The sequence below is a fragment of the Arachis stenosperma genome, chromosome 6, assembly GCF_014773155.1.
Source record: "Arachis stenosperma cultivar V10309 chromosome 6, arast.V10309.gnm1.PFL2, whole genome shotgun sequence".
In the NCBI taxonomy this organism is placed as follows: domain Eukaryota; kingdom Viridiplantae; phylum Streptophyta; class Magnoliopsida; order Fabales; family Fabaceae; genus Arachis; species Arachis stenosperma.
In genome coordinates, this window is record NC_080382.1 from 11755684 (window position 1) to 11780548 (window position 24865).

General features: G+C 42.3%; 4 protein-coding genes and 1 pseudogene across 4 annotated transcripts; 2 read left to right on the top strand and 3 right to left on the bottom strand.

Annotated features, from left to right (window-relative positions):
- The first annotated feature begins 1620 nt into the window (after window positions 1–1620).
- LOC130933673 (leucine-rich repeat extensin-like protein 3) lies at window positions 1621–4197 on the top strand (annotated as a pseudogene).
- A 1306-nt stretch (window positions 4198–5503) lies between these two features.
- On the bottom strand, window positions 5504–6079 carry LOC130933674 (glycine-rich cell wall structural protein 1-like). Its single transcript, XM_057863298.1, has 2 exons — window positions 5893–6079; window positions 5504–5799 (listed from the first exon to the last, which is right to left on the bottom strand). Exons 1-2 carry the CDS (start codon window positions 6077–6079, stop codon window positions 5504–5506), a joined length of 483 nt encoding a protein of 160 aa, XP_057719281.1.
- Window positions 6080–9872: 3793 nt separating this feature from the next.
- On the bottom strand, window positions 9873–11854 carry LOC130933675 (uncharacterized). Its single transcript, XM_057863299.1, has 2 exons — window positions 11436–11854; window positions 9873–10128 (listed from the first exon to the last, which is right to left on the bottom strand). The coding sequence occupies exons 1-2, from the start codon at window positions 11852–11854 to the stop codon at window positions 9873–9875; spliced, it is 675 nt and encodes a 224-aa protein (XP_057719282.1).
- Window positions 11855–13058: 1204 nt separating this feature from the next.
- LOC130933676 (leucine-rich repeat extensin-like protein 3) lies at window positions 13059–17360 on the bottom strand. The gene is made up of 4 exons (XM_057863300.1): window positions 17191–17360; window positions 14486–14816; window positions 13619–13699; window positions 13059–13205 (listed from the first exon to the last, which is right to left on the bottom strand). The coding sequence occupies exons 1-4, from the start codon at window positions 17358–17360 to the stop codon at window positions 13059–13061; spliced, it is 729 nt and encodes a 242-aa protein (XP_057719283.1).
- A 2139-nt stretch (window positions 17361–19499) lies between these two features.
- On the top strand, window positions 19500–20719 carry LOC130933677 (uncharacterized). Its single transcript, XM_057863301.1, has 2 exons — window positions 19500–19792; window positions 20389–20719. The coding sequence occupies exons 1-2, from the start codon at window positions 19500–19502 to the stop codon at window positions 20717–20719; spliced, it is 624 nt and encodes a 207-aa protein (XP_057719284.1).
- The last annotated feature ends 4146 nt before the right edge of the window (window positions 20720–24865 follow it).

A 24865-nucleotide genomic window follows, 5' to 3' on the forward strand; every position in this document is an offset into this window, starting at 1 on the left:
TGCTATGGAGCAGAGTGAGCCGTTCTGGCGCTGTTGGGGTTCTCACCGCCGCCGAAAAAGGGTTCAGGCCACCGCAGGTGTCGCTGTCGAAGGAGAAAGATGCGCCTCGGTGTTTCTGACCGCTGGGAGTGGTTATATGACTTCCGGGATCACCGCTGGAGCTCCGGACTGAGCTTTTGCTACTTGAGACCCTGCTGCCACCGTGTTCCACCACCGGTAAGAGTTTTGAGTTGGTTTCTGTTCTTTTGGAATTCCGAAAAGGTTGTTATCGCCGCGTGGTTATTACAGTTACCGTCACCGGGGTTTTCGCTCGCGATTGTCACTTGGGGTGATTGACAGAGCCGCTACCGGGTCAATTTAAAGTTGCGGCTGCTTCGTTTTGTTAATTCAATGAGTATTTCACGTTTCGAAAACCCCTGCTTTAGCGTTCGGTTGTGTTTGGTTAAAGACCTTGAAGCTTTGTAATGTAGGTTTGAGTTCCGATGTAGGTTTCACCGCCACCCCATCCCCAGTCCCCCATCCCCACCATCCCCACCCACAACCCCAGCTCCACCCCTCCCCACTCGTCCACCCCACCCCGCACCTTCACCGCCACCATTGCAACCCATGGTACCCGCACAACTCACACCTCCACCCCTTACCCCGCTCCCTCACCGCCACCCTTGCAACCCACGGCACAACTAGCACCTCCACCTGTTATATAATTATTGAAAAAAGATAATTGACTTTGTTCACCCAAAAAAAAGGTGATTGACTTTTTTCACTTTATTGGAGGCTTATGTGGGAGAGGCTGAATCACCACCACTCCCCCACCACCAACCCCCACCCCCACCGCCATCCCCACTGCCAGCCCCTGCCACCGTCCATCCTCAGTCTCCCACCCCCACCAGTCCCGCCCCAACCCACAAAGCCACACACAGCCCCAACTCTACCCCTACCCTCAGCGCCACCCCCAAACCTAGTCTCCAACCCCCACCGCCAAACCCAGCCATTCCCCCCAACCTTCACCGCCACCCCCAATCCCCCGTCCCCACCCCCACCAACCCCAGCCCAACCCACACCACTAGCCCTAACTCCAGCTCCACCCCTCATGACTAGCCCACCCCACACCTTCACCGCCACCCCCGCAACCCACGGCATCCGCACCTCCACCTCCACCCCCACCCCGTTCCCTCACCACCACCCTAGCAATCCATAGCACCACTAGCACCTCCACGCCCCTATCCCGCACCCCCACCGTCACTCCAGCAACCCACGGCACCCGCACCACTCTCACCTCCACCACTCCACCCCCATCCCGCACCCTCACCACCCCTACCATTACCACACTACCACCACCACCCACCAACACCTACACCCCTCATCATCGCTACCACTAGGCAGTCCATAGATCCATCTCAAACTATACCTCAACAGTTTGGAGGTGATGAAACTCCTATACGTGGACAGTCTGGAAGTGATAAAATTCTCATACGTGAACAATTTAGAGGTGATGAAACTGTTATACCTTTACTTTCTAAAGATGTTTCTGATATTGAATATAATTATTGAAGAAAAATGATTGACTTGGTTAACCAAAAAAAATTGATTGGTTATACATACAATTATGTTTTGTTATATATGTGTGCATGTATGGTTAATTAAAAAGCCCAACAAAAACAAGACATGTTATATAATTATTGAAGAAAGATGATTGACTTTGTTCACCGAAAAAATAAGATGATTGACTTTTTCCACTTTATTGAAAGCTTATGTTGGAGAGGTTGAATCACCACCGGTCCCCCACCACCAACCCTTACCCCCACCCCACCACCAGCCCCCGCCACCCCCCATCCCCAGTCCCCCACCACCACCAGCCCCACCCCAACCCACGTTGCCACCCAGCTCCACCCCTGTCCACTCGCCCACCCCACCCCCACTCCGCACCCTCACCGCCACCCACGCAACCCACGGCACCCGCACCACTCGCACCTCGACCCCCCCCACCCCCACCACCACCCTCACCGCTACCCTCGCAACCCACGGCACCACTCACACCTCCACCCTCCACCCTAACCACGAGCCCCTGCCACCTATACTGCCACACCCAATCCTTACCAGCACCATCCCAACCCACGCCGCCACCCACAACCCAAGCTCCACCCCATCCCCACTCTTCCCCCACCCTCACCGTCACCCCCCATCCCTAGTCTCAAACTCCCACCGCCAAATCCAACCACTCCCCCTACCTTCACCGCCACCTCCCATCCTCAGTCTCCCACCCCAACCCAAAGCGCCACCCCCAGCCCCATCTCCACCCCTCACCACTCGCCCACCCCACCCCCACCCTGCACTCTTACCATCACCAGCGCAACCCACGACTCCCGTACCACTCGCACCTCCACCCCCACCACGCTCCCTCACTGCCACCCTCGCAACCCACGGCACCACTCGCACCTCTACCACCAACCCCACCCCCGCAACCCACGACACCCGCACCACTCCCACCTCCACCATTCCACCCCCATCCCGCATCCTCACTGCCCCCACCATTACCACACTACCACCACCACCCACCAACACCTACACCTCCCCACTAATCATCGCTACCACTAGGCAGTCCATAAATTTGTCTCAAACTATACCTAAACCCTAAACCCTAAACCCTATACGTGAACAGTCTGGAGGTGATGAAACTCCTATATGTGAATAGTCTGGAGGTGATAAAACTCTTATACGTGAACAGTCTGGAGGTGATGAAACTGTTATACCTTTACTTTCTGAAGATGTTGTTGATATTGAATATAATTATTGAAGAAAGATGATTGACTTTGTTAACTGGAAAAAAAATAATTGGTTATATATACAATTATATTTGGTTATATATGTTTGCATGTATGGTTAATTAAAAATACCAACAAAAATAAGGCCCTTTATATAATTATTGAAGAAAGATGATTGACTTTCTTCACCGAAAAAAAAAGGTGATTGACTTTTTCCACTTTATTACAAGCTTATGTTGGAGAGGCTGAATCACCACCAACCCCTACACCTACCCCCACTGCCAGCCCCCACCAACTCCGCCCATCCCTAGTCCCCTACCCCCGCCAGCCTCACCCAACCCACGCCGCCACAACACAGCCCCAGCTCTACCACTCCCCACCCTCACCGCCATCCTGCATCCTAAGTCTCCAACCCCCACCGCCAAATCCAGCCACTACCCCTACCTTCACTGCCACTCCAACCCCCACCAGCCCCACCCCAACCCACGTCGCAACCCCCACCACCAGCTCCATCCCTCCCCACTCGCCCACCCTGCCCCCACCCTAACCCCACACCCTCTCTGCCATCCACGTAACCCACGGCACCTGGACCACTCGCACCTCCACCCCAACCCCATTCCCTCACCACCACCATGGCAACAAATGGCACCAGTAGCACCTCCACGCCCACACCGCACCCTTACCCCCATACCCTCACCGCCACTCGCGCAACCCACGACACCCGCAACACTCTCACCTCCACCACTCCACCCCTACCCCGCACCCTCACCGTCCCTACCATTATTACACTACCACCCCCACCCATCAACACCTACACACCCCATAATCGTTACCACTAGGCAGTCCATAGATCCATCTCAAACTGTACCTCAACATTCTGGACGTGATGAAACTCCTATACGTGAACAGTCTGGAGGTGATGAAACTCTCATACGTGAACAATCTGGAGGTGATGAAACTGTTATACCTTTACTTTCTGAAGATGTTGCTGATATTGAATATAATTATTGAAGAAAGAAGATTGACTTGATTAACAAAAAAAATTGATTGGTTATATATACAATTTTGTTTGGTTATGTGTGCATGTATGGTTAATTAAAAAGCCCAACAAAAATAAGGCCTATTATATAATTATTGAAGAAAGATGATTGACTTTGTTCACCGAACAAAAAAAAGATGATTGACTTTTTTCACTTTATTGCAGGCTTATGTTGGAGAAGTTGAATTACCACATCTCCCTCACTACCAACCCCTACCCCCACCCCACTGCCAGCCCCCACCACCCCCCATCCACAGTCCCCCACCACCACCAGCCCCATCCTAACCCACGCCGCCACCCATAGCCATAGCTCCACGCCCCGCCCACCCTCACTGCCACCCCCATCCCCAATCTCCAACCCCCACCGCCAAACCCAGCCACTCCCCATACCTTTAACGCCACCCCTATCCCTAGTCCCCCACCCCACCAGCCCCGTCCCAACCCACGTTGCCACCCCCATCCCAAGCTCCACACCTCCCCACCCCACTTCGCACCTTCACCGCCACCCTCAAAATCCACGACACCTCCACCCCCTAGCCCTACCCCGCTCCCACAACGCCACCCTCGCAATCCACGGCACCACTCGCACCTCCATCCCCCACCTCCACCCCAGCAATCCACGGCACCCGCATAATTCCAACCTCCATCCCCCACCCCCCATCCCACACTCTTACCGCACCCACTATTACTATAATACCACGATCACTCACCAACACTTACACCCCTCCCAAATCATCGCTACCACTAGGCAGTCTAAAGATCCATCTCAAACTGTACCTCAACAGTCTGGAGGTGATGAAACTCCTATACGTGAACAGTCTGGAGGTGATGAAACTGTTATACCTTTACTTTCTAAAGATGTTGCTGATATTGAATATAATTATTGAAAGATTGATTATATATATAATTATGTTTGGTTATATATGTGTGCATGTATGGTTAATTAAAATGCCAAACAAAAACAAGGCCCGTTATATAATTATTAAAGAAAGATGATTGACTTTGTTCACCGAAAAAAAAACGTGATTGACTTTTTCCACTTTATTGCAGGTTTATGTTGGAGAGGCTGAATCACCACCAACCCCACCGCCAACCCCCACCAGCCCCGCCCATCCCCAATCTCCCACCTCCACCAGCCCCGCCCCAATCCACGCTGCCACCCATAACCCCAGCTCCACCCCTCCCCACTCTCCCCCCACCCTCACCACTACCCTGCATCCCAAGTCTCCAACCCTACCGTCAAACCCAACCACTCCCCCTACCTTCACCGCCACCCCCACCTCCACCAACCCCACCCCAACCCACACCGTCACCCCCACCCCCAGCTCCTCACCTCCCCACTAGCCCACCCCCACCCCCACTCCACACCCTCACCGCCAACCAAGCAAACCACGGCACCCGCACCACTTGCACCTCTACCCCCACCACCACCCTCACCGCTACCATCGCAACCCCCACCACCACCCTCACCGCAACCGTCGCAATCCACAGCACCACTCGAACCTCCAACCCCCACCCTGCACCCTTACCACCACCCCCACAATCTATGGCTCCCGCACCACTCGCACCTCCACACCCCTTCAACCCCGACCCCGCTCCCTCACTACTGCCCTCGCAACCCATGATACCACTCGCACATCTACCACCAACCCCACCCCCACCCCCACCGCCAGCCCAACCAATCCCACCCATCCCTAGTCGCTCACTCCCTACCAGCCCCGCCCCAACCAATGTCGCCACCCACAGCCCCAGCTCCACCCCTCCCTACTCTCCCTCCACCCTCACCGCCACCCTGCATCTTAAGTCTCCATCCCCCACCGCCAAACCCAGCCACTCCCACTACCTTCACTGCCACCCCCACCCACACCAGCCTCACCCCAACCCACGCTGCAACCCCACCCCCAGCTCCACCCCTTCCCACTCGCCCACCCCGCCCCCACCCTCCCCCCACACCCTCACCGCCACCGCCGCAACCCACGGCACCCACACCACTCGCACCTCCACCCCCCACCCCACCCTCGCAACCCACGACACCACTCGCACCTCCACCTTTCTACCCCCACCGCCAGCCCCCGCCACCCCCACCCCCACCAATCCCACCCCAACCCACGCCGCCACCCACAGCCCCAGCTCTACCCCTTTCCACTGTTCGCCCACCCTCAGCATCACCACCCATCCCTAGTCTCCAACCCCCACCGCCAAACTCAGCCACTCCCCCTACCTTCACCGCCACCCCCATCCCCAGTCCCCCACCCCCACGAGCCCCACCCCAACCCATGCCGCCACCCCCAGCCCCAGCTTTACCCTTCCCCACACGCCCACCCCACGCCCATACCGCAGACTCGCCGCCACCTCCGGAACCCACGGCACCCGCACCACTCTCACCTCCACCCCCCACCCCCACCCCGCACCCTCACCGTCCACCATTACCACACTACCACCACCACCCACCAACACTTACACCCCCATCATCGCTATCAGTAGGCAGTCCATAGATCCATCTCAAATTGTACCTCAACAGTCTGGAGGTGATGAAACTCATATACGTGAAAAGTCTGGAGGTGATGAAACTCTTATACTTGAACAATCTGGAGGTGATAAAACTGTTATACTTTTATTTTCTGATGATGTTGCTGATATTGAAAATTAACTAACTTTTCTACATGTGTGTGCTAAACGTTAGGCTTCTGTTACAAACTTATATCATAGATTGAATAAGATGTTTAAACCGGCCATTAAACAAATTTTTTTAATTATATTTTTTTATTCAAATTTAATAAAGAATATTAGAAAAATATTTGGAATAATTAAAGAAATTAACTCTAATTTTTAATTATTTATTAAAAAATAATTATTTAAAATAGAAAATAAATATATAATTAAAATATTTTTTTAGATATAATTAATATATGGCTCTTTAATGTTATTTTTTATATAATTTTAATTTATTAATTGTAAAAAATTTATAATTTATTACTAAATTTTTTTTATTGTAGGACATCCTACCACCTCATTTTTTATGTTAGTTTTAGTATATTTTTTATTTTATTTTTTGTTGAAATTATAGTTTATATGCATAAGAAGTTTAAGGTTAATTCTAAAAAAAATTGGTAGATGCTCTTTATTTTATATTAGTTACTCTAAGTACTGTAGGATTTGGGGATATTATCCCTGTTTCTGTATTGAATAAAATAGGAATTATATTTTTATCTCTTTGTTGCCCGTTTGTTTCTAACATTCTTGAAAGTTTCATAAAATTTTTTCTTGAAAAAATTAGAAACATACATCATTACAAATTTTTCATAATACATATTAAATGGGTAGGTAGTTGAGGATAACATAGTTCATAAGATAAAAGTTAGGGTAGCCATTAGTATTGTCATGATAGTCATTGTTACGGGAAGAATTATAACCCATTTTTTAGAAGATATATGTTAGTTTGACCGTTTTTATTTGACTCTAATTTCCATGACAACAGTAGATTTTGGTGATTATTCATATAGTACGATTGGAGGAAGATATTTTTCAGCTATTTTTATTTTATTTAGTGTTGTTATATATAATTTTTTAGTTTTATATTTGACTAATTTTATACTTCCAATTAATTCTCATTGAATTGTATTTTATAAATTATACAATGACAATAAATGAAAGTAGCAGTTATCTTTTTCATACTTTTTTCCTCCTCATAATATATTTAATTAGTTTTAATCAAATTAAATTTTTTTATTCTAAATTATTCTACAAAGTAACCATATAGGCCAAGAAAGTTAATTGAGAAGTGAGACAATATCATTTGCTATATTTTGAGCATCATTACTAGCTCCAAAGAATCCTCTATGTGCAAGCCCAACACAGTACAAATTATTCTTACTCTTCCAGTAATTTAAAAAATTACTTGCCTTGACTAAACCATTCTCATTCAGAAGATCATCACCAACTGTATAAGTAGTTTGTATATATAATCATGTCACGATTGATATATAAAGTTTAGATATGTTTTAATAAGTAAAGTAGTGTACACATTATTTAATCTGTCCTGTACCTTGAGCCACTTTTGTATTGATGTATTGAAGCCAGTGCAGAATATGATCGAATCAAATGAGTGGCACTTGCCATTTCTTAACAATACCTCGTTACCTCTAATTTTCTCTATCTCTGCCGATAACACCTACACGACAACATTATATGTCATACAATACAACAAACTAATAATACAACTCACTACTTAAGTATTGTTATATAATATAGTATGTCTGGACATTTTCAGTAGTCCATCACAAGGACCACACAAACACCTATATAAGTACATAGATAAATGACCTTTACTTTTTGTCCTGTTTATTGTATATGTTGTACTAGCAGAAGATGACACTGGTGGAAGATTTTTATTTGTTAAATTTGATTATGTTCTTAAAAAAAGATTCTATTATTATTTTATTAAAAAATTACCTGTAATATATATTGACTAAAAAAATATAAACAATACTTCAATTATATCATTTTTAACAAAAAAATACAATAAAATTTGATACTGACTAAAACATTGTAGTTTGAATAATTTTTCTAAAAAGAAGCATGGCTTAAAGCCAATGACGTAGTTGATTTTAGGACTTTTGTTGTAAAAAAATAAACTAAAATATCAATCACGCATTTAGATTGTTTCTAATATGTCATATGTTCTCCTATAAAATTATAACAAAAAAAAATACCTATGTCTTCAAGTAATTTAACATTAATTTATATCTTTTTAGACAATTTTCAGAGCAAATTTTAACTAAATTTAAAAAAATAGATACATTTATTATAATATATAAATAAAAGTAACTATTGAGATTTTTTTTTTACTAATTAACTATTATGATAATTTTTTAATAGCCATACCTCTCTCAAAATTTGAATTATTACTTTCTTTTAGTATAACTATGCCAACTTAATATTAACATATACATAATCATATGTTTCAAAAACTAATTAATTCAATTTAAAAAACTACAAAATTTAGGGGTGTACGCAGATCGGATCGGATCGGATATGGCCGAAAATTCGATCTGATCCGCACAAATTCCATCGGATCGGATCGGATATCGGATATCGGATATATCCGCATAATTGAACCTTCTCTTTTTAATCATATTTCTATGTAAAAAATTCAATAAAAATATTTCTTTCACACTTTTAAACTTATTTATTCCTAAAATATTTTTAATAAAACTTTTTCTAAATAACAAAAATAAAATAATACAATAAATAAATAATAATTACTAACTAAAACATATAAAATAAGTAAATATAATACCAAACATATATATATATATATATATTTAATTATTATTGTGCGGATATGCGGATCCACGGATCGGATATGCAGATGTAGAGCAAATATCTGCGATCCGATCCGTAAAGGGTGCAGATATCTGCGGATACTATCTGATCCATGAACACCCCTAATAAAATCTTAAACAAATGTGAAAAGTGAAAAATATAATTGTGGTTATATATACAATTATGTTTGGTTATATATGTGTGCATGTATGGTTAATTAAAAAGCTCAACAAAAACAAGGCCCGTTATATAATTATTGAAGAAAGATGATTGACTTTGTTCACCGAAAAAAAAATGTGATTGACTTTTTTCACTTTATTGCAGGTTTATGTTGGAGAGGCTGAATCACCACCACTCTCCAACCACCAACCTCCACCCCCACCCCTGCTCCATCCCTCCGCACTCTCCACCCACCCTCACCGCCATCCCCCATTCCCAAGCTCCAACCCCCACTGTCAAACCCAGCCACTCCCCCTACCTTCACAGCCACCCCCATCCCCAGTCCCGCACCCCCACCATCCTCACCCCAACCCACGCCACCACCCCTAGCCCCAACTCCACCCCACCCCACTCGCCAACCTCACCCCCACCCACTCCCCGCACCCTCACTACCACCCCGCAACCCACGGCACCCATACCACTCGCACCCCCACCAGCCCTACCCCAAACGATGTTGCCACCCACAGCCCTAGCTCCACCCTCCCAACTCTCCCCCCACCCTCACTGCCACCCTCCATCCCCAGTTTCTAACCCCCACCGCCAAACTCAGCCACTCCCCCTACCTTCACCGCCCCAGCCATCCCCAGTCCCCCACCCCCACCAGCCGCACCCCAACCCACGCTGCGACGCCCTGCCCTAGCTCCACCCCTCCCCACTCTCCCTCCACCCTCACCGCCATCCCCCATCCCCAGTCTCCAACCCTCACTGCCAAACCCAACCACTCCCCCTACCTTCACTGCCACCCCATCTCCAGTCCCCCACCCCGCACCTTCACCGCCACCCCTGCAACCCACGGCACCCGCACAACTCACACCTCCACCCTCCACCCCAACCCCGCTCCCTCACTGTCACCCTTGCAACCCACGGCACAACTAGCACCTCCACCCGTTATATAATTATTGAAAAAAGATGATTGACTTTGTTCACCGAAAAAAAAGGTGATTGACTTTTTCCACTTTATTGGAGGCTTATGCGGGAGAGGCTAAATCACCACCACTCCCCCACCACCAACCCCCACCCCCACCGCCAGCCTCTGCCACCCTCACCGCCACTGCCCATCATCAGTCTCCTACCCCCACCAGTCCCGCACCAACCCATAATGCCACCCACAGCCCCAGCTCTACCCCCTCCTCACTCTCCCCCCACCCTCACCGCCACCCCCAAACCCAGTCTCCAACTCCACCGCCAAACCCAGCCATTCCCTCTAACCTTCACTGTCACCCCTAATCCCTCGTTCCCCTCCCCCAGCAGCTCCACCCCAACCCACGCCGCTAGCCCCAACCCCAGCTCCACCCCTCACGACTAGCCCACCCTACCCCCACCACGCACCTTTACCACCACCTCCGCAATCCACGGCACTCACAACTCCACCTCCACCCCCACCCCGCTCCTTCACCACCACCCTGGCAACCCATGGCACCACTAGCACCTCCACGCCCCCACCCCGCACACTCACCGTCACTCCAGCAACCCACAGCACCCGCACCACTCCCACCTCCACCACTCCACCCCCATCCTACACCCTTGCCGCCCCTACTATTACCACACTACCACCACCCACCAACACCTACGCCCCCCATCATCGCTACCACTAGGCAGTCCATAGATCCATTTCAACCTGTATCTCAATAGTCTGGAGGTGATAAAACTCCTATACATGGACAGTCTAGAGGTGATGAAACTCTCATACGTGAACAATTTAGAGGTAATGAAACTGTTATACCTTTACTTTCTAAAGATGTTGCTGATATTGAATATAATTATTGAAGAAAAATGATTGACTTGGTTAACAAAAAAAAAGATTGTTTATATATACAATTATGTTTGGTTATATATGTGTGCATGTATGGTTAATTAAAAAGCCCAACAAAAACAAGTCCTGTTATATAATTATTGAAGAAAGATGATTAACTTTGTTCACCGAAAAAAAAAGAAGATGATTGACTTTTTCTACTTTATTGAAAGCTTATGTTGGAGAGGTTGAATCACCAACGGTCCCCCAACACCAACCCCACCCCCACCCTACCACCAGCCCCCGCCACCCTCACCGACACCCTCCATCCCTAGTCCCCCACCACCACCAGCCCTACCCCAACCCACGTCCCCACCCACCCTCACCGCCACCCCCATCCCCAGTCTCCAACCCCCACTGCCAAACACAGCCACTCCCCCAACTTTCTACACCACCCCACATCCCCAGTCCCCCTACCCCAACCCGCGCCGTCACCCCCAGCCCAAGCTCCACACCTCCCCACCCCCACTCCGCACCTTCACCGCCACCCCCGTAATACACGATAGCCACACCAATCACACCTCCACCCCCCACCCCACCCCCACCACTCACGCTGCTACCCCCAGCCCTAGCTCCACACCTCCCAACACCCCACTCCGCACCTTCACCGCCAACCCCGAAATCCACGACACCCACACCACTCACACCTCCACCCCCACCCCCACCCCTGCAACCCACGGCACCCGCATAACTCCGACCTCCATCTCCCACCCCCATCTCGCACTCTTACCGCACCCACCATTACCATACTACCACAACTACCCACCAACACCTACACCCCTCCCCCTCCGCCCATCATCGCTACCACTAGGCAGTCCATAGATCCATCTCAAACTGTACCTCAACAGTCTGTAGGTGATAAAATTCCTATACGTGAACAGTCAGGAGGTGATGAAACTGTTATACCTTTACTTTCTAAAGATGTTGCTGATATTGAATATAATTATTGAAGAATGATTATTAACTTTGTTAACTGAAAAAAATGATTGGTTATATATACAATTATGTTTGGTTATATATGTGTGCATGTATGGTTAATTAAAAAGCCCAACAAAAACAAGGCCCGTTATATAATTATTGAAAAAAGATGATTGACTTTGTTCACCGAAAAAAAAGGTGATTGACTTTTTCCACTTTATTGAATGTTTATGTTGGAGAGTCTGAATCACCACCACTCTCCCACCACCAACCCCCACCCCCACCAGCACCAGGTGCGGTGAAGGTGCGGGGGTGGGGGTGGGCATGCTGTGGGTTGTGGGGTGGCAGTGAGAGTGCGGGGTGGAGGTGGGAAAGGTGGGGGTGGCGGCGCCTTAAGTTGTGGGGTGTCGGTGAGGGTGCAGGGTGGGGGTGGGGGTGGGAGGGTGGAGGTCGGGGTGGGGGTGGGGGTGGGGGTGGCAGTGAGATTGCGTGGTGGGGATGGGGGATAGTGGTGATGGTGGCGGGGTGATGGTGGTGATTCAGCCGCATGCATTAAAGTAGAAAAAGTCAATCATTTTTTTCGGTGAACTAAGTCAATCATCTTTCTTCAATTAACGGGCTTTGTTTTGTTGGGCTTTTTAATCAATTGGGACAAACATTATACACATACACATAAATGCACACACATATATAACCAAACATAATCATATATATAACCGATCAACTTTTTTTTCCGATGAACAAAGTCAATTATCTTTCTTCAATAATTATATAACGAGTGTTGTTTTTGTTGGGTTTGTTAATTGATAGAGACAACAATTCTATACATACACACATACATGAACACAAATATATAACCAAACATAATTGTATATATTAATCTAAAATATGTCATTTAATATATCAAAATATAATGATTAATTTAATTTAATTAAAAAATAAAATTATAAATATTTTTTCTACTATTTAAATTATTAAAATATTAAATAAACTTTAATAATATTTATACAAGACCAATAACAGTATATTGAATTCCAATATTAGTATCACCTTCAGACTGTACAAGTATAACAGTTTTATCACCTGCAGATTGTTCAGCTATTACAGTTTGAGACGGTGGTTGATTTTTAATATTAGCATCACTTCCAGACTGTGCATATATAACAGTTTCATCATCTATGGACTTCTTAGTGGTAACGATGATAGGGGTATAGGTGAGGGTGGATGATGGATGGTGGTGGTAATGTGATAAAGTTGGGGGGTGGGATGGTGAGGGCGGTGGGGGTGGGGTACTGGGGATGGGGGTGGTGGTGAGGTGGGGGTTGAGGTGGAGGAGTGGGATTAGGTGGTGGTGGTGTCATGGGTTGTAGGCGTGGCGGTGAGGGTGTGGGGTAGGGGTGGCGGTGGTGAGGCTGTAGGGTGGAGGTGGGAGTGGGGGTGGGGATGTCGTGGGCTGTGTGGGGTGGCGGTGAGGGTGCGGGGTGGGAGTGGGGGTGGCGGTGCAGTGAGTTGTCCGGATGACAGTGAGGGTGCAGGGTGGGGTGGGTGTGGGGGTGGTCATGCCGTGGGTTGTGGGGTGGCGGTGAGGGTGCGGGGTGGGGGTTGGTGGTGATGGTGGTTGGGAGATGGTGGTAATTCAGTCGCCTGCAATAAAGTAGAAAAAGACAAATTAATTTTTTTCGGTGAACAAAGTCAATCATCTTTCTTCAATTAACTTGCTTTGTTTTTGCTGAACTTTTTAATCAATTGGGACAAAAATTATACATATACACATACATGCACACACATATATAACCAAATATAATCATATATATAACTGATCGTCTTTTTTTTTCTTTTTCGGTGATCAAAGTCAATTATCTTTCTTCAATAATTATATAACAGGTGTTGTTTTTGTTGGTTTCTTAATCAGTAGAGACAAAAATTCTATACACACATACATGAACACACATATATAACCAAACATAATTGTATATATTAATCTAAAATATGTCACTTAATATATGAAAATATATTGATTAATTCAATTTAATTAAAAATAAAATTATAACTATTTTTTTCTACTCTTTACATTATGAAAATATTAAATAATAATTTTAATAATATTTATACAAGACCAATAATAGTATATTGAATTTCAATATTAGTATCACCTTCAGACTATACAAGTATAACAGTTTTATCACCTCCAGATTATTCAGGTATAACAGTTTGAGACTGTGATTGATTTTGAATATTAGCATCACTTCTAGACTGTGCATATATAACAGTTTCATCATCTATGGACTACTTATTGGTAGCGATGATAGGGGGTGTAGGTGAAGGTGGATGGTGGTGGTAGTGTGGTAAAGTTGGGGGTGGTGGGATGGTGGGGGCTGTGGGGGTGAGGGCGGTGGTGAGGTGGGGGTGGGGGTTGAGGAGTGTGGATACATGGTGGTGGTGCCATGGGTTGTAGGGGTGGCGGTGAAGGTGCGAGGTGGGGATGGCGGTGGTGAGGCTATAGGGTGAAGGTGGGAGTAGGGGGTTGGGATGTCGTGGGCTGTGTGGGGTGGCGGTGAGGGTGCGGGATGGGAGTGGTGGGGGTGGCGATGCAGTGAGTTGTGCAGGTGGCAGTGAGGGTGCAGGGTGCGGGTGGACGTAGGGGTGGGAGGGTGGAGGTAGGGGTGGGCATGCCGTGGGATGTGGGGTGGCGGTGAGGGTGCGGAGTGGGGGTGTGGGTGGGGGTTGGTGGTGATGGTGGTGATGGTGGTGATTCAGCCGCCTGCAATAAAGTAGAATAAGTCAAATTATTTTTTTTTGTGAACAAAGTCAATCATCTTTCTTCAATTAACGGGCTTTATTTTTTTGGGCTTTTTAATCAATTGGGACAAACATCATACACATACACATAAATGCACACACATATATAACCAAACATAATCATATATATAACCGATCAACTTTTGTTTATTTTTCCGATGAACAAAGTCAATTATCTTTCTTCAATAATTATATAACGAGTGTTGTTTTTGTTAGATTTTTTAATCGATAGAGACAAAAATTCTATACATACACACATACATGAACACACATATATAACAAACATAATTGTATATATTAATCTAAAATATGTCATTTAATATATCAAAATATAATGATTAATTCAATTTAATTAAAAAATAAAATTATAACTATTTTTTCTACTATTTAAATTATGAAAATATTAAATAATAATTTTAATAATATTTATACAAGACCAATAATAGTATATTGAATTCCAATATTAGCATTACCTTCAAACTGTACAAGTATAACAGTTTTATCACCTCCAAATTATTCAGGTATAAGAGTTTGAGACGGTAGTTGATTTTCAATATTAGCATCACTTTCAGACTGTGCATATATAACAGTTTTATCATCTATGGACTGTGGTGCGCGAAATTGTGAACAATACTTTTCACAACTCTCATAATCCCTGGTCATGAACTCCAAAAACTTGGTGGTTCAATTCCATGGCATTACACAACTTCGCACAACTAACCAGCAAGTGCACTGGGTCGTCCAAGTAATACCTTACGTGAGTAAGGGTCGATCCCACGGAGATTGTTAGCATTGAAGCAAGCTATGGTCATCTTGTAAATCTTAGTCAGGCAAACTCAATTGTATATGATGATGAACGAAAATAATATAAAGATAAAGATAGTGATACTTATGTATATCATTGGTGTAAGAGCTTCAGACAAGTGTATGAAGATGCCTTCCCTTCTGTCTCTCTGCTTTCCTACTGGCTTCATCCAATCCTTTCTTACTCCTTTCCATGGCAAGCTCGTGTAGGGTTTCACTGTTGTCAGTAGCTACCTCCCATCCGCGCAGTGAAAGCTAATGCACGCACTCTGTCACAGTACTGCCAATCACCGGTTTGGTTCCCTCCCCTACCGGAATAGAATCACTCTTTTGCGTCTGTCACTAACGCCCAGTAGGTTACAGGTTTGAAGCACGTCACAGTCATTCAGTCATTGAATCCTACTCAGAATACCACAGACAAGGTTAGACCTTCCGGATTCTCTTGAATGCCGCCATCAGTTCTTGCCTATACCACGAAGACTCTGATCTCACGGAATGGTTGGCTCGTTTGTCAGGCAAGCACTCGGTTGTCAGGCGATCAACCATGCATCGTGCAATCGGGAATCCAAGAGATATTCACTAAGCCTCAGATGCTTGTAGAACAAGAATGGTTGTCAGTCACCTTGTTCATGGGTGAGAATGGTGATGGGCGTCAATCATCACCTTCATCATGTTGAAGAACAAGTGATATCTTGGATAAAGAACAAGCGGAATTGAATGGAAGAACAATAGTAATTGCATTAATACTCGAGGTACAGCAGAGCTCCACACCTTAATCTATGGTGTGTAGAAACTCCACCGTTGAAAATACATAAGAACAAGGTCTAGGCATGGCCGAATGGCCAGCCTCCCAAAGGTCTAAGATAGCATAAAACAAAGATAGCTACCAAAAGTCCTCTCTTTTCCGATCGCTCCTAATACAATAGTAAAAGGTCCTACTTATAGAAAACTAGTACATAGATGAGTAAATGACATAAAAATCCACTTCCGGGCCCACTTGGTGTGTGCTTGGGCTGAGCAATGAAGCAATTTCGTGTAGAGACTCTCCTTGGAGTTAAACGCCAGCTTTAGTGCCAGTTTGGGCGTTTAACTCCCAATTAGGTGCCAGTTCCGGCGTTTAACGCTGGAATTTCTTGAGGTGACTTTGAACGCCGGTTTGGGCCATCAAATCTTGGGCAAAGTATGGACTATTATATATTGCTGGAAAGCCCAGGATGTCTACTTTCCAACGCCGTTGAGAGCGCGCCAATTGGGCTTCTGTAGCTCCAGAAAATCCACTTCGAGTGCAGGGAGGTCAGAATCCAACAGCATCTGCAGTCCTTTTGAGTCTCTGGATCAGATTTTTGCTCAGGTCCCTCAATTTCAGCCAGAAAATACCTGAAATCACAGAAAAACACACAAACTCATAGTAAAGTCCAGAAAAGTGAATTTTAACTAAAAACTAATAAAAATATACTAAAAACTAACTAGATCATACTAAAAATATACTAAAAACAATGCCAAAAAGCATACAAATTATCCGCTCATCAGACTGCTTAGTGGTAGCGATGATTGGGGGTGTAGGTGAGGGTGGATGGTGGTGGTAGTGTGGTAAAATTGGAGTGGTGGAATGGTGGGACAGTGGGGTGGGGGACTGGGGATGGGGGCGGTGGTGTGGTGGGGGTGGCGGTGGAGGAGTGGGGATAGGTGGTGGTGGTGCCATGGGTTGTAGGGGTGGCGGTGAGGGTGCGGGGTGGGGGTGGCGGTGGTAAAGCTGTAGGGTGGAGGTGGGAGGTGGGAGGTGGGAGTGGGGGGTGGGATGCCGTGGGCTGTGTGGGGTGGCGGTAGGGGTGGGCAAAAAAATCCACATTTTGGATTTTAAACCACATCTAAACCAAACCATTAAAAAAACCAATTTTAAATAAAAAAAATCCAAACTAAATTGAATCTTTTTTATATTTGGTTTTTAAATCCAAACCATTTAAACAATTTTAAATCCAATCCAAATCCATATCTAAATTAAAATCCAAAATAAAAAAAGTCCTAATTTAAGCAAAATAGCAAATTAAAAACTACGGACAAGTACGTAAGCAAACTAATAAATTATAGCATATCCTGCATGTAGTAAATAATTGATGCACCAATTAAGCAAAATATCTTAGTTTAAGTGCCTGCTTTTTACTAATTATGAAAGAAGATAATTATCCGAAATCATGTTCAGTAATAAACTCTCTGCAAGTAAAAAAATGCAATAATTTTTTTTTTTTTTGAGATTCTTGCCATGGAAAAAAACCATCATACTAATAATGTGTCGAAAATAAATGAAATCTTGAAGAAAAGTAACGTGTAATATATTTAATAATTTCAAATATTGTTTGTAGCTCCTATTATGATAATTAGGTATATTTGGTATGTGCCCCTCCCTGTATTAGGCTTTGTACAGAAATTTTGTTTCTGTATATTTGTGATTCCACTTCATCTCTGCAAAGTTTTGGAAATAAGGAAATGCATATAGATGTCAAATAATAGCTGTGAACATGTAAGTGATTAACTACTGTCATTAGTTTTATAAAAAACTAAATTCTAGTTGTAATAAACCTATACACTTTAAAATGACTTTAGTATTAATTTTACTTTGAAAAATGTTATCGTTTAAAAATTGAATTTTTAAAAACTGGTTTTAAAAGTGAATTTTTTGTTAAAAAATCTGGTTTGAAAATTCGATTTTTAAAAACTAGTTTTAAAATTGGATTTTTGGTTGAAAAAACTGGTTTTAAAATTGGATTTTCAAAAATTGGTTTTAAAACCGTATTTTTGTTTAAAAAATATGTTTTAAAACTAGATTTTAAAAAAATAACTGAATTTTAGATTTTGATATTAAAAAATCGGATTTAAAACCGGTTTGTAGATAAAACCGGATTTAAATTCTAAAACTGGTTTAAAATTGGTTTTTGTTTTTTCAAACCAATTTAGAACTGATTTCTCTCTTCAATCCAGTTCCAGTTTGGTTTCTTGAACTATAAAACTGGTTCTGAAGTAGATCCAGTTTGGATTATTAAAAATCCAAACCATGCCCACCCCTAAGGGGCAGTGAGGGTGCGGGGTGAGAGTGGTGGGCGTGGCGGTGCAGTGAGGGTACAGGGTCGAGGTAGGGGTGGGCATGCCGTGGGTTGTGAGGGTGGCGGTGAGGGTGTGGGGTGGGGGTTGGTGGTGATGGTGGTGGGGGATGGTGGTAATTCAGTCGCCTGCAATAAAGTAGAAAAAGTCAAATTATTTTTTTCGATGTATAAAGTCAATCATCTTTCTTCAATTAACGGGCTTTGTTTTTGTTGGACTTTTTCATCAATTGGGACAAAAATTATACACATACACATACATGTACACACATATATAACCAAACATAATCATATATATAACTGATCGTCTTTTTTTTTGTTTTTCAGTGATCAAAGTCAATTATCTTTCTTCAATAATTATATAGCGGGTGTTGTTTTTGTTGGTTTCTTAATCAGTAGAGACAAAAATTCTATACATACACACATACATGAACACACATATATAACCAAACATAATTGTATATATTAATCTAAAATATGTCATTTAATATATCAAAATATAGTGATTAATTTAATTTAATTAAAAATTAAATTATAACTATTTTTTCTACTCTTTACATTATGAAAATATTAAGTAAAAATTTTAATAATATTTATACAATACCAATAATAGTATATTCAATTCCAATATTAGCATCACCTTCAAACTGTACATGTATAACAGTTTTATCACCTCCAGATTATTCAGGTATAACAATTTGAGACGGTGGTTGATTTATAATATTAGCATCACTTTCAGACTGTGCATGTATAACAGTGTCATCATCTATGAACTTCTTAGTGGTAACGATGATGGGGTGTATGTGGGGGTGGGGGTGGGGGTGGGGGTGGGGGTGGGGTGGCGAGAGTGCAGGGTGCGGGTGGGAGATGCAGTGGGTTGTGTGGGGGTGGCGGTGAGGATGTGGAGTGGTGGTGGTGAAGGTAGGAGTGGTGGGGGTGGTGGTGTAGTGAGTTCTGGGGGTAGCGGTGGGGGTAGGAGGTGTAAGGGTGCGGTGAAGGTGCGGGGTCAGGGTGGGGGTGGGGGTTGGTGGGGATGCTGGTGAGGGGATGGTGGTGATTCAGCCGCCTACAATAAAGTAGAAAAAATCAGTCATTTTTTTTGTGAACAAAGCCAATCATCTTTTTTCAATTAACGAGCTTTTGTTTTGTTGGACTTTTCAATCAGTTGAGAAAAAAATTATACACACATACATGCACACATATATATAATCAACTATAATTGTATATTAACAAAAAAAATACATAATTGTATATATAACCATCATTTTTTTCGATGAACAAAGTCAATCATCTTTCTTCAATAATTATATTACGGGCATTGTTTTCGTTGGATTTTTTAATCAGTGGGACAAAAATTCTACACATACACAAATACATGCACACATATATAACCAAACATAATTGTATATATTAATCTAAAATATGTCATTTAATATATCAAAATAGAGTGATTAATTCAATTTAATTAAAAAATAAAATTATAACTATTTTTTTCTACTCTTTACATTATTAAAATATTAAATAATAATTTTAATAATATTTATACAAGACCAATAATAATATATTGAATTTCAATATGAGCATTACCTTCAGACTGTACATGTATAACAGTTTTATCACCTTCAAATTGTTCAGGTATAACAGTTTGAGACGGTGGTTGATTTCCAATATTAGCATCACTTTCAGACTGTGCATGTATAGCAGTGACATCATCTATAGACTGTTTAGTGGTAACGATGATGGTGGGTGTAGGTGGCGATGGAGATGTCGTGGGTTGTGTGGGGTGGCGGTGAGGGTGCGGGGTGGGGGTGGAACTGGTGGTTGTGGAGGTGGGAGTGGTGGGGGTCGCGGTGGGGGTGTGGGTGGGAGTGGTGGGGGTGCGGTGAAGGTGCGGGATCGGGGTGGGGGTGGGCATGCCATGGGTTGTGGGGGTGGCGGTGAAGATGCGGGGTGGGGTGGGGGGTAGAGGTGGGAGTGGTGGGGGTGGCGGCACCGTGAGTTGTGGGGTGGCGGTGATGGTGGGGGTGGGGGTGGGGGTGGGGTTGGCATGCCGTGGGTTGTGGGGGTGGCGGTGAGGGTGCAGGGTGGGGGTGAGGGTTGGTGGTGGGGGGATGGTGGTGATTCAGTTGCCTGCAATAAAGTAGAAAAAGTCAATTATTTTTTTCAGTGAATAAAGTCAATCATCTTTCTTCAATTAACGGACTTTGTTTTTGTTGGTTTTTTTAACCAATTCGGACAAATATTTTACACACACACATAAATGCACACACATATATAACCAAACATAATCATATATATAACCAATCATCTTTTTTTGTTTTTCCGATGAACAAAGTCAATTATCTTTCTTCAATAATTATATAACGGGTGTTCTTTTTGTTGGGTTTTTTAATCGATAGAGACAAAAATTCTATACATACACACATACATGAACATACATATATAACCAAACATAATTATATATATTAATCTAAAATATGTCATTTAATATATCAAAATATAATGATTAATTCAATTTAATTGAAAAATAAAATTATAACTATTTTTTCTACTATTTAAATTATGAAAATATTAAATAATAATTTTAATAATATTTATACATGACCAATAATAGTATATTTGAATTCCAATATTAGCATCACCTTCACACTATACAAGTATAACAGTTTTATTACCTACAAATTGTTCAAGTATAACAGTTTGATACTGTGGTTGATTTCCAATATTAACATCACTTCTAGACTGTGCATGTATAAATGTTTCATCATCTATGGACTGCTTTGTGGTAGCGATGATAGGGTGGGGTAAGTGAGGGTGGATGGTGGTGGTAGTGTGGTAAAGATGGGGGTGGGAGACTGGGGATGCGGGGTGGTGGTGAGGGTGGGGGTGGAGGTAGAGGAGTGGGGATAGGTGGTGGTGGTGCCATGGGTTGTAGGGGTGGTGGTGAAGGTGCGGGGTAGGGGTGGCGGTGATGAGGCTACGGGGTGGGGTGGGGTGGGGTGGGGTGGGGGTGGGGTGGGGTGGGGGTGGGAGGGTGGAGGTGGGAGTGGGGATAGAAATGCCGTGGGTTGTGTGGGGATGCCGTGAGTTGTGAGGGTGGCGGTGAGGGTACGGAGTGGGGGTTGGTGGTGATGGTGGTGATTCAGCCGCCTGCAATAAAGTAGAAAAAGTCAAATTATTTTTTTTCGGTGAACAAAGTCAATCATCTTTCTTCAATTAACGGGCTTTGTTTTTGTTGGGCTCTTTAATCAAATGGGATAAAAGTTATACACATACACATACATGCACACACATATATAACCAAACATAATCATATATATAACCGATCGTCTTTTTTTTTGTTTTCCGGAGAACAAAGTCAATTATCTTTCTTTAATAATTATATAACGGATGTTGTGTTTGTTGGTTTTTTAATCAGTAGAGACAAAAATTCTATACATACACACATACATGAACACACATATATAACCAAACATAATTATATATATTAATCTAAAGTATGTCATTTAATATATCAAAATATAGTGATTAATTCAATTTAATTAAAAAATAAAATTATAACTATTTTTTCTACTCTTTACATTATGAAAACATTAAATAATAATTTTAATAATATTTATACAAGACCAATAATAGTATATTGAATTCCAATATTAGCATCACCTTCAGACTGTACATGTCTAACAGTTTTATCACCTCCAGATTGTTCAGGTATAACAGTTTGAGACGTGGTTGATTTATAATATTAGCATCACTTTCAAACTGTGCATGTATAACAGTGTCATCATCTATGGACTGCTTAATGGTAACGATGATGGGGTGTAGGGGTGGGGGTGTGGGGGTGACGGGGGTGAGGGGCAGGGCAGGGGTGGGAGATGTCGTGGGTTGTGTGGGATGGCGGTGAGGGTGCGGGATGGGGGTGGGCTGGTGGTGGTGGAGGTGGGAGTGGTGGGGTGGCGGTGGAGTGAGTTGTGGGGTGACGGTGCGGTGGGAGGGGTGGGGGTGCGGTGAAGGTGCGGGGTCAGGGTGGGGATGGTGGTGATTCAGCCGCCTGCAATAAAGGTAGAAAAAATCAGTCATTCTTTTGTAAACAAAGCCAATCATCTTTCTTCAATTAACGGGCTTTTGTTTTGTTGGACTTTTTAATCGATTGGAAAAAAAAATTATACACACACATACATGCACACATATATATAATTAATCATAATTGTATATTGACAAAAAAAACACATAATTGTATATTATCCATGGTTCTGAAAACCGGACCGGACCGGCCGGTTCAACCGGAAAAATCGAGAACCGGTCAGTTAACCGGTCCGGGTAAGCTCAAAAACCGGTCAGCAAAAAACCGGTCGAACCGACCGGTTAACCGGTAAACCGGTCGAACCGACCGATTTTTTAACGGTTTTTTAACGGTTTTTTATTAAATTAATATATTTAAAATTATTTTTAGGTTTTTTAATAATTTTATTTAATATTTAATTAAACCGGTTGAACCCCGGTCGAACCATTGAACCATTGAACCAGTAACCTCACCGGTTCATTGACCGGTTCGGTTCTCGCAACCTTGTATATAACCAATCATTTTTTTTCGGTGAATAAAGTCAATCATCTTTTTTCAATAATTATATAACGGTCATTATTTTTGTTGGATTTTTTAATCAATGGGGACGAAAATTCTACACATACATAGATACATGCACACATATATAACCAAACATAATTGTATATATTAATCTAAAATATATCATTTAATATATCAAAATATAGTGATTAATCCAATTTAATTAAAAAATAAAATTATAACTATTTTTTTACTGTTTACATTATAAAAATATTAAATAATAATTTTAATTATATTTATACAAAATTAATAATAGTATATTAAATTTATCTTCTTTAGTACAATATCAAAAATATTTACTTTTTTGCTAAAATAATAGTAATTTTTTGCCCGATTAAATTTTTGTTTCTCATTTGAATTTAAAAATAGTATATTTAACTTTCATTTTTTTTATTAGCTTTAATTAAAAGAAGTCATTTTTTTAGAAAAACAAATAAGTGGAATAATAAGATTATTGTACTTTTTTAAGACACAAAAAAAGATGGATCATTGTATTTTTTTTAGTTAAAACTAAATAGTTAAACAACAAATAAATCACTAAAATTTATCTATAAAAATTACATTTTAAAATTTAAAATAGAAGTAATTTCAAAATAATGTTAACAATGGGACAAGTAATTAAACTAATAGCTATTATATATACTCATATGTAAGTAAAGAAATTACAAATGAGTGAATCCGTCTTATCAATTAAACCTCATAAATTTTTAAATAATGTTAATACTTAATGAAGAGAAAACTTACATCCCAATGAACCATGAGAAAAAAGACAACGGTGCTTTGTGGTATTCAATATGTAGTAAAGATACAGTGAGAAATACAATGAAAAAAAAGAATAATAGAAAAGTTTCTTAGAAACACATTAAAAATATAAAGAAGAGAATAGTAGAAGTTGAAAGTCTCTTAGAAACAGTGAAAAACATATAGAGGAGATCAAATATTTTATAAGAAAATTTTTAAAAATCCATTGTAGAAAATGGTAAGTGTGAATGTAACTGTTTGGGATAATAGTGGTTTACATTGTAAAAAGTGGTAATGCGAACAAATACATGCCACGGTAGTAAGGACAATCCTCAATGCATGTTTTTGTTTTCTTTTTCCAAAGTTAATAAAAATTCCATTATGAACCAAACGTTTGACATATATAAATCTAACAAAAAATAGTATAAAAAATTCCTGCGTGTATGAAATAGTCAAAATAGGTATTTGTTGGATAATTTTGTAAAATATTTGAGTAATTTTATTAAAATAATTCAATATTTCATAAATATTAAATTAGTTTATGTCTTTTATAGTTAAAATTATTAGTAGTTAATAAAATATTTTATAATAAAATTATAGTTTATCAAACAAATTATACACTAGTCTTGTGATTCCAACAAAACTATCATTGATTTTGGACATTTATTTCACTTTCACATGCCTTTTTAGTGGATTTTTTTGTTTTTCTTGTTTGTGATTTCAGATATTATTTAAATATTAGTGTGA